Source organism: the organism of the source record quoted next, unplaced genomic scaffold (genome assembly GCF_019419815.1).
Source record: "Pyrus x bretschneideri cultivar Hongxiangsu unplaced genomic scaffold, Pyrus_bretschneideri_v1 Contig76, whole genome shotgun sequence".
NCBI lineage: Eukaryota > Viridiplantae > Streptophyta > Magnoliopsida > Rosales > Rosaceae > Pyrus > Pyrus x bretschneideri.
Window position 1 is genome coordinate 1,119,039 of NW_025999816.1, and position 10,548 is coordinate 1,129,586.

General features: G+C 38.3%; 1 protein-coding gene across 1 annotated transcript; it reads left to right on the forward strand.

Moving 5' to 3' along the window:
* Positions 1–514: 514 nt before the first annotated feature.
* LOC103955548 (beta-amylase 8) lies at positions 515–8,261 on the forward strand. The gene is made up of 9 exons (XM_018649498.2): positions 515–1,089; positions 1,182–1,505; positions 1,656–1,859; positions 2,414–2,608; positions 2,985–3,149; positions 3,464–3,724; positions 5,844–6,053; positions 6,384–6,603; positions 7,809–8,261. Exons 1-9 carry the CDS (start codon positions 643–645, stop codon positions 7,838–7,840), a joined length of 2,058 nt encoding a protein of 685 aa, XP_018505014.2. The 5' UTR covers positions 515–642; the 3' UTR covers positions 7,841–8,261.
* The last annotated feature ends 2,287 nt before the right edge of the window (positions 8,262–10,548 follow it).

Here is a 10,548-nt window from a genome sequence, read left to right on the forward strand (position 1 = left end):
TTTGAAATAAAATAGTATTTTAGGTATGAAAGTGAAATATTTTAAAGATGTTGTAAGGAATTAAAATAGAACCCAAACCTGAAGTATGAAAATGTACTTTATCCTTACAAAAATAACTTAAGCCTGGTTTGGTACTGAGGTGATTTTGAAAAAAGCTGGTATAAAAAAAAGCTGGGAGTTGTTTTTGCGTTTGGTAAACATTCAACTTCAGTTTTTTTTCACAGTTTTGGGTGGAAAAAAGCCAAAAACAAGAAGTTGCAAAACCCAAGTTCGAAAAATCGATTTTTTTTTCACATATGTTTTATATAAAAGTTTATCAAACATTATAATACTGTTTTTTTTTTCAAAAGAACTTTTACAAAAAAGTTTACCAAACACTCTACTGCTTTATTTCACAGCTGCTTATTCTCATAGCACAACAAAAACAATTTTTTTTTAAAGCACATCAATATCAAACCAGCCCTTAGAAGCAGTTCAAGTAGCACAAACACATGGAAGCACTTCGAGTGAAAAGAGAGTTAATTCTGATAAAAGCACATACGAAGAAGCTGTATCAGCGACTGAGCTGCGAACATAACTTTTAGCGTTGAGAAGTGCACATTCAAATTATATGCCCTTTTCCGGCCTTCACTTCTCAAAAACATGAACGACGACGACAGTCTCCACCACGATCTGGATCCACAAAGTGACCACAGCTCCGATTACCTCCCTCACCCCCACCCCCACCATTCGTCCCATCCTATCCAACCCCAACAATCCCACCCTCAGCCCCAGCCCCAGCCCCGCCGTCCCCGTGGCTTCGCCGCCACTGCGGCTGGCTCAGCGGGTCCCACCAGTCCCTCCTCCACCCCCACCACTAACAAGGGCAAGAGGGAGAGGGAGAAGGAGAAGGAGCGCACCAAGCTTCGAGAACGCCTCCGTCGATCCATCACTAGCCGGATGCTCGCCGGCCTCCGCCAGTACGGTAACTTTCCGCTGCCTGCGCGTGCGGACATGAACGATGTGCTCGCAGCCCTCGCACGTGAGGCTGGCTGGGTCGTCGAGCCCGATGGCACCACTTACCGCCACGCTCCTCCTCCCTCCCAAATGGTCCGTACATCCCATTTCTAAGTAATTCATTCTTTTATTTTCGGAATTAGGGTCAATTTAAAGGACTCAAAGTTTGTAGAAAATGGTGACAGGCAGCGGCGTACCAGAGCCCCATGGGGATGAGGTCGGTGGAGAGCCCAGTTTCATCAGGAGTAAAAGCAACGAACCCATCATCAATGGCGAGAATTGATGAGAGCTTGTCACCGGCATCCCTTGATTCTGTAGTAATTGCAGAGAGAGACACCACAGCCACAGCCACGGCCACGGTCACTGCCGCCACCAACAAATCCGTTGAATGCTTGGAAATGGAGGCTGGTGATCAGCTCATGCATCACCTTTCCAATTCCATCAGTTCCGGGGACCATGGCATTCCCACCACTGCCTTGGCTTATGTTCCTCTCTATGCTGCCCTTGCCGTGAGCCAAATTTTCAGTCTTTTTTTCGCGTTGCATTTTGTTTTCGTTGCTTATTGTCTGATTCTAAGAGAAACCCATGTTCCCTGTATTTTCATATTTTGGTAAAATTTGGTTTTTTAAGTGATACAATTCTTGGGGCTTGTTTTGCAGACTGGGTTCATCAACAGTTACTGTCAGTTGGTTGATCCTGAAGGATTGAGACAGGAGCTAGCTCATGTGCAATCTCTGAATATAGATGGCGTTGTTGTGGATTGTTGGTGGGGGATTGTCGAAGGCTGGAGCCCCCAGAAATATGTCTGGTCTGGTTACAGAGCTCTTTTTAACATTGTCCGGGAGTTCAAGCTCAAATTGCAGGTACCTCTCCCTGACTTATGTTACCCATTCTTATAGCCTATACCGTTGGAGCTAGGTTTTGCCTACGTGGCTCATTAAAATGGGTTTGCCTACTCCATTGGAATTTGGAGATGCTCTAAGGACATATGTAGAACTATAGTATCTGCTAGATTATGAGTTCAAGACATTTCAAATTAGTAAGCTTAGGAAAGCACAATTTTATGAATAAAAAACGATTGAATTAAGCTTAATGAAGCTATGGGAAGACCTACGAAAATATTTTTTATTTTCAGTGCCTTTCCTTATGAACTTATTTATTGCTGTCTCAAGTTTTCTTGAACACATTGAGTGGTTGAAAATACATCGCTACTTGTACCATTTAGTTTTATGTCTTCCTACGCAATCTACTGTGGTGTCAAACAAGGGAGACTGTATTTTGTTAAGATGCATTATTGTTACTTTCTAATCTTGTAACTTAAGAGTTTTTTTTTTTTTTTTTTTTTAACACTTCATATGCTATATTAGAGCATCTGACATTCTGTTGACGAGTAGTTTCTGAAATCATTCTTTTGAAGGTTGTAATGGCATTTCATGAGTATGGAAGAAGTGACTCTGGTGACGCCCTCATCCCTCTTCCACAATGGATCTTAGAAATTGGTAAGAAAAACCCAGACATATTCTTTACAGATCGAGAAGGAAGGAGGAACACTGAATGTCTATCTCTGGGGATTGATAAAGAAAGAGTTCTACAAGGAAGAACTGGTGTCGAGGTATGTAAATATGTACAGAATGTTGAGCTGCCTTTTAGCTTGGAACATTAAACTATTCCATCCACATTTTGTTTTGATTTACTTCATCATATATTATGTCCTCCACTGTGTGCCTCTGTACCATTTCTTCTTTTATGGTGAATTGATATATGTGTGTGTGTATATATATATATTTTTTTTTTATCCCTGTTCTGTCTGGCCTTGTTTTAAGTTGAAATTTCTTTACCTTTTGTCTGTGTTGTTCAATTGTCTCTCTCTTTATATATATATATATATATATTTTTTTTTTTTTTTTATCCCTGTTCTGTCTGGCCTTGTTTTAAGTTGAAACTTCTTTACCTTTTGTCTGTGTTGTTCAATTGGTTTCTTTATGCAGGTCTATTTTGATTTTATGAGAAGTTTTCGTACTGAGTTTGACGACTTGTTTGCTGAGGGTCTCATTTCTGCTGTGGAAATTGGACTTGGAGCATCTGGGGAGCTCAAGTATCCTTCCTTTTCAGAAAGGATGGGGTGGAGGTATCCTGGTATCGGTGAGTTTCAGGTATCCGTTAAATCTAAACCATCCCATCCATTTGTCTCTTTTCTTGGAGGAGCTAATTGTATATCCATTTAGAGTCTTTCTGTCCCCATATTCTTCAGGTTAAAATAGATGAGATAAAGAAATAATTATTTGAAAGTACTCTCTCTTTTCTCGAACTATTTCCCTCTTTGCATATATTGTAGTGGCGATGTTTTTAGATAGTTTGTGGCATTTATTTACCATTGGTTCTTGAAGAAGATTGCTCCTTCATGCTCCTTCAAATTGTAGACTCGCATTGCAATTGTGTTGAATAACATTTGATCTCTTCTTTGCAGTGTTATGATAAATATTTACAAGAGAGTCTGCAGAGAGCTGCTAAATTGCGTGGGCACTCATTCTGGGCCAGGGGACCTGAGAATGCTGGGGAATACAATTCTCGGCCACATGAAACTGGCTTTTTCTGTGAACGTGGTGATTATGATAGTTATTATGGACGCTTTTTCCTTCATTGGTATGCACAGTCATTAATTGATCACGCGGATAGTGTACTGTCTCTTGCAAGCCTTGCCTTTGATGAAACCAAATTAATTGTCAAGGTATGTATCTGGTCTATGCCCCACCCTTTACTGTCTGTGCTAGATGGTGTTATGTTCTCTTCACTTCTCGTCTTTCTAAATTTCATTTTTCTTCTGGTTTTACTCCTCTGATTAGCAATATTATACTAACAGTGCATTTAGATCAAAAGGAAAAATAGGCAGGACCATTGTGGTTCCTTTGTTTTAGTGTTTAATAGGGCGGAGTTGATTGTCTATAAAGGAATTTGCACTCCATTATGACCCCAATTTTGTGTTAGAACTTATCAGTGGAAAGGAAGGGTTGATAGAATGTAAAAATCTGTTGTAAATTTTCTAATTTCTAATTCCACGATCAACTTCCGAGAGAGAAGTAAATAAGTTGGATAACATATTGATCACTACAAGAAACTTTGATTCCTTCTGTTTCTGTATAACATCCAGTGAAATGAAGTAATCCTTCTGTGACACCATCTATGTTCCAAAGAAAATCCATAATTTTGTTATACATTCATGGGACAATGAATTTATCTTCCTCTTCCTTTGAATGTGCTTATGACCAGCACAGGACACTGAAACCAAAAAAACAAAGAGTGATATGTAAACGATAGAACTTGAAAGGCTGAAATTTTACCTTTAAACTATATTTTATGATGTTGTGGAAAGTCGGGTTTTTAACTGTTGGATAAGGATAATCTTTCACTTTCAGTTTCATCGCAAGCACGCATGTGTGGAAGTCTTTGAACATTTGGTTCATGATTCCTTAAAAAACTCTCTGGTTTCTGTCTGTCTACATGATGTTAGGTATAAAATGCAGATTATGCATGATTAGGATTTGTTAAATCATTCCTTTAGTCTTATAAGGGTGCGTTTGTTTGGGCTCACCAACTCTCCTTGGACTGGACTAGCTATTATTGTAGTCCCATGTTTGTTAGGCTGAAGGATTAGGTTTAATAGGATTAAGTCTGACTCTCTCACTAAAAGTTCTTAGCCAGACCCCCCAAATATCCTAGGACTGCTAAGACCCCCGCGCTGCTTCGTTTGGCTCGTCCAAACCTTGTGCCTCGTTCGAACTTACAAGATCTCAATCCTCGGAAATAAGGATTTTTTGTCATCTGGGTCGGTGATTTGGGGTCTTCCATCATCTGGGTCTTTTGGCATCTCAGATCTCGCACACACACACATCGCTCTCTCTCTCTGTCTCAGAAACGCCCTTAATTTTCTCACTTACCAACCACCCTGCTTCTGCTGATTCTTCCCCCGCCAGTCTCGTTCAGTCGCTGGAATTCAATTTCCGACTCTGTCGTTTTCAGCGGACCATGATCTGAATCCGATATTGCAGACAAGGTGAGCAATTATTTGGAATTGGGGATTTTGAAAGTTGTTTGGTTGGTGAGAAAATTGAGAGAAGGAAACAAAAGAAAATGGAATGGCAATTAGTAAGAACTGGGGAATTGCATCAAAGGAAATGGGATTTTGAAAGGTGTATTTTTTTGCAAACGGATTCCATGAAAGCAACAGATGTTCAGGCCAAGCTTGATGAAGGAAACAATCAAGAGGCAGAGAGGATTGATGTTACGGATGTTAAAAAAAGGGAAGTTGAGAGGCAGAGAAGATGGAGCATTCTAGAAAAAGGGTTTCTAGAAGGAAAAAAAAGAAAGGAATAATTAATTATAAAAAATTCTAGATATGCATTAAAATAATATAATTTTAGAGTTTGTTAGTTATGCTGCTTGTTAGTCCGACACTGCACCAAATGCTTCACTAAATCAGTCTAGCTTAGTCTAGTCTAAGCGAGTCTAGCTTAGTCTCGAAAGTTAGTCTAGTCCGAAATAGTCCGGTGCAACAAACGCACCCTAAATGGTTTACAGATTTGTCATGTTCAGTGTAGTCCTACACTAGCGTCCCACCTAGAAATGGCCATAAAGATTAGTTACATTGAGAAATCCCAGCATCAAACCTGGAAGTAGTATAGTGATTGGTTGTATTTAAATTGTCTGATGTTCATTAACATTGTTATTACGTATAATCATGTGTACCTAGAACTGAATCAAGGGGTGCATGGTTGTGATGTTTTTCTTAAAGTGCTCTATGGTGAACTTGTTACATAATGAAAAATTAATTAAAATATGCCAATGGGTAGGTTCCTTCAGTTTTTTGGTGGTATAAGACTACTAGCCATGCAGCGGAGCTAACTTCTGGGTACTATAACCCAACAAACCAGGATGGGTACTCTCCCGTTCTTGAAGTTCTGAAGAAACATTTAGCGACGGTGAAGTTTGTTTGCTCAGGTCCGCATATTTCTATTCAGGATAATGAAGCACTGGCTGATCCGGAAGGTTTGAGTTGGCAGGTAAAGGCCCTTGCTGATATCCCTTCTCTTTGGGCTCTTTAACTGTTATAGTGTGAACCACAAAACGTATGTTTTTAGATGTAACGTCTAATTGAATCGTAAGAATATGAGAATCTCCTTCATAAATTATTGGAAACCAACCTGTCGAATTCACATTTTACTTGATCTTCAGTTTCTAAGTATTACCCCTAGAGTTTCCTGGTGTTTGAAAAATTGAAAGGCACATATTAAGTATTAAAGTAGGCAGTTTTTCAATATAATGTTTGATTATGTGGATATGTATGTCTGTAATCAATTTGTGTGATGCTAGATTCTCATTTGTTTCTACAGGTTTTAAATTTAGCCTGGGATCGAGGATTGACTGTAGCTGGGGAAAATGCACTTTCATGTTATGATAGAGAAGGGTGCATGAGAATAGTTGAGATGGTGAAGCCAAGAAATGATCCTGATCACCACCACTTTTCATTTTTCGTATACCAGCAGCCATCTCCTCTAGTTCAAGGCACAATTTGCTTTCCTGAGTTGGATTTTTTCATTAAGTGCATGCATGGTAAGTATTCTCACACAGCAATGAGAGATTTGGTCAGAAAAATTCAATTTGGTGGTGTTTCTTGATAAATTTGATGGGTGTTCATGTTTTCTGATAAGTTTTTTTGAACGGTGATGTTTGAACCACTAGAAAATGCCTTTCATACTTTCTTGCGGCCCTAAAAGAATAATGTCAAAAGTGAGTGGGTTAAGTCAAGATAACTACCCAACCTTTAGGGGTGATTCCAAATTGGTGCCTAAATCCTAATCTTTTAAAACACTCCAAATGACTGCCTAACGTTTTGAATTAACTGATGACATGGACAAATATTAAAGCCTGTTTAACTCTCAAGTCATCTATGGAGCTTTGAATCTCCAAATCGACGCATTTTAGCCAAGCAAATTTACGGTTTAACTTCGTTAAAAGGGGTTGACTTGAGGAATTAGAGCTCCAAAGAAAGCACTTAGTGAAAATCAACTGTATCATCTGTCCACCTCATCATTTAAGGCTAGTAACGTCATCACTTAATGTTGGTAAAGTCATCACTTATTGCCGGTGATCCAACATGTCTAATTTTCAAAACGTTAGGTAGTTATTTGGAATGTTTTAAAAGGTTGAGACTAATTTGGAATCACCCCAAAAGGTTGGGTAGTTATCCATACTTAACTCAATGCATCATTATTAACAAAATACTGCGCTGACAACATGAATTTGAAATGTGCTGTAGGAACACCATGTAATGGTTTTTTTTTGGTTTCTTGCCAATTAGACTGCACTGAAATTGCCCATTTTCTAGTGTGGACAATTCTAAATTCTAAGAAGCATTTTTCTTTGATTTGTAATGACTCGCATTGGTAACTTTGTGACCTACAAACATTGTTACATAATTTTCTGTGATTGCCAAAGATACAGAAAGGAAAAGGCGTGATTGCCCCTAAAATGCATCACATATTACGCTTTTGGCTTGATTTACGATAATCTTCTTGTTGAGCAATTATATGGATGATTGGACACACTTCATCATAGTGCTCTTCCTAGCTATAGCTTTTCCCTGATCATGTTTGAGTTTACCTTTAGCGGCAGTTGCTAATATCTGTATTTCCCTATTTTTGGGTAAATCTGTGTATCTGGTTTTTAACCCTTATGTTAGCTTGTAATGGTGTATAAATTTCATAAAGAAAAGATCAGCGTTAATCTTACAACGATTTTGCAATTGTGTTTTTCAGGTGAGAGAGCTGAAGATCTAGTATCGTGTTAAAGGGTAGAATTCAGTATTCCATGGGCGGATTGTTAGAACACCTGGATGGACTTCTCAACTGCTGATGGCTCATATCTTCCAAGGTGAAATGAAATAGTGAACATGATGGTTTCGGGGGTAAAAGCACCAGCAGAGGGTTCAAGAGTCTCATAAATATGTCCTTAGGTTTGATATAATTGTGGACCGGACCAAAGAAAGATGTAACAACATAAACTTCATTGTGTGGTGTCGTCCAACTCGTGTGTCGAATGATGCCGGTGCAGTTTCAGATTAGAAAATGAAAAGGGTAGTTGGTATATAGTTCAAAGTCAGATGTAATGAATGATATGTTTGTAATTCCTTTCGCTGCATATTAGTATGAAAAGAAAGATCGGCGGCGATGCGTTTACTCCAAATTAATGGAATGGAATTGTCTTTTGAACTATCGTCCTAACATTTCTCCTGTATTTCACTTCTTATTCGCCTAAAAGTGCAGTTGTAAATGGTCACTACTGGGAGGCAACTCTTTCCCTTCTTGATTTAGCTTCATTCATCTAGCAGTATTCTATACATACATACAATACAGTTCGAACGACTACGGCCATTTGCAACTGTAATCGAGGTTCTATGTTCGGTTGTACCGGAGATTCTACGTTCGATGCATGCACCTGAGGTTCTGTGCTCGGTTCAGGTACAAAATCACTTTGTATCAAAAAGTATAAAACGAAAGGAACCCAAGAAGAAAGGCCTAACAAGGAAGCCAGCAAAGGCATGGCAGGCCGAAATAAAGCCTAGTCCCCAATAAAGCATCCAAAAAGCCCAAGGCTAAGTAAAATTACCCCACTAAAGAAGTAGGGTTGGGATTTTTTAGAAGTACTTTTAAAATTAATAAAATCGTTTATGGATTTTAAAAGCACTTGAAGTGTATTTTGGAAGAAGTACCAGTAATGTATTTCTTACAGGAAGCACTTTGAGCTTTCTTTCAGAACTCACTTGTATTTTTACTGAGAATCGGTTTTAAAAGCATTTTCATCAAAACACTTTTAAGTCATTTTAAAAACATTTTCAAACCACGTCTAACACATGATATACGATTGTACAAAGCTTTTAGGTACGAATATAACTTCACATCGTTCGATCTCCACCTCACATATAAACAGTGGTACACTATACATTAAAGGACGACAACAATGACACCATATACAAAAGTTGAAAGCGGTCGGGGAGATTCAATAAGGCTGACATTTTCGTGCCACTTTACACCCCAGAGTCTACCATGCAATAAGGAAATTTAATGTGACTTTTGCCCTCGTTAAACACACTTTCAAAAGTTCAATACCTTTGATTCTTTGAAGGATCAAAGTAAAAAAGTTCCGAGAAAAATATAAAATTAACCCAAATATATTTATTTAAAAGTCAGTTGTATCCCATATTAATTAATATGCCCTTTTCTTAGTCCTAGGGTATGTTTGGACGAGGATTTACAAGACCTAAGGAATCGATGTCAAGTTATGAAGAAATGGATCACAAAAATGTGACATAGAGGGAATTTGAGAAACCCTCTATGAGCAATGCAAAAGCTTGTGTAAGTGCTTTGTAGATGACACCCCCAAGTAGGGTTTTGCAAATCCCTCCTACATGCTTTTGCAATGCTTGGGATCTCACTGTTAAATGTTCTAGTTTTTTAGATACAAACAGAGCGGGAAGCACACAAAAAAAAAAAAAATTTATTCAGTGAGGCGTTTCATTGAACATTTAGTGAGCTATTGTTGTCAGCAACACTATGTTGGGTATATGTCAATAAATATCGACATATGCCGAAGCAATCTAATGGGTGATATCAAGAGAATATGTCAAGTGCTGTCAACGCAACCTGTCAAGATATGCTATCATGCATTACCTCAAACACTTGTTGATCACAAAAAAAACTTGTACCAAACATTCAAAAAATACTCAAAAAACCTTCACATATATATTTTTTAAACTCAATGTAGTCTTGAGACCACGTTGATCCAATATACATCCGCCCACGCCTAGAGGTGCATTACTAACTATTAAACTTTGATACGACATCATTTAGTCTTGTTTTTTCATGTCATGGATTTTGAGATAACAACGTGTAGCAAATTCTGGTTCACATGATATGTTGGTGGCAATGGCATATTGGCATTAGTCCAAGCTTATCCATACTTTACTTACGTGCTTATCACAAATTCCTTATAATTATGATGATCATATGACTCGTAACGTTGCATCTTTGGTTAATACTGGAGTAATGTGTCTAGGTCCATTGATTAATTTGAGACTGTGATGGCGCATAAGCAGATATGGTCTGGTTGGTATTTCGATGTTTCTTATGTCCGTTAGCTCTGTTTGATATCTCCGAAATTCAGAAGAAAATGATTTCCACACCTTATTTACTCGCCCTACAAACTGTGCTTATGGTGAAAGTAAGTGTGTATAAACATTTCTCTATGTATAATAGTTTGCGGGAAAATTAAATATAAGCCAATTGTGGTTGGAAAAGTATTTTAGATCCATATTCCACACGGCACGTCCTGAATTCGATTATTGGCGCTGGTTAATCACACAACGAGTGGCCAGGAGAGGCTACAATGCCTCTGTGAATTTTTTTGACCTGCAGAAAGATGAGTTGCCGTGACAAAGATACCAACTAGTCCCCTTTTGAGAAAAAAATTTAATTATTTTCCCCTATTATATATCAAGAC

Bases quoted from the DNA above. Each gene is read 5' to 3' on its own strand.
- LOC103955548 (XM_018649498.2), top strand. From the start codon at position 643: ATGAACGACGACGACAGTCTCCACCACGATCTGGATCCACAAAGTGAC. The intron at 1,090-1,181 runs GTCCGTACATCC...AAATGGTGACAG, and splicing joins CTCCTCCTCCCTCCCAAATG to GCAGCGGCGTACCAGAGCCC. The intron at 1,860-2,413 runs GTACCTCTCCCT...ATTCTTTTGAAG, and splicing joins AGTTCAAGCTCAAATTGCAG to GTTGTAATGGCATTTCATGA.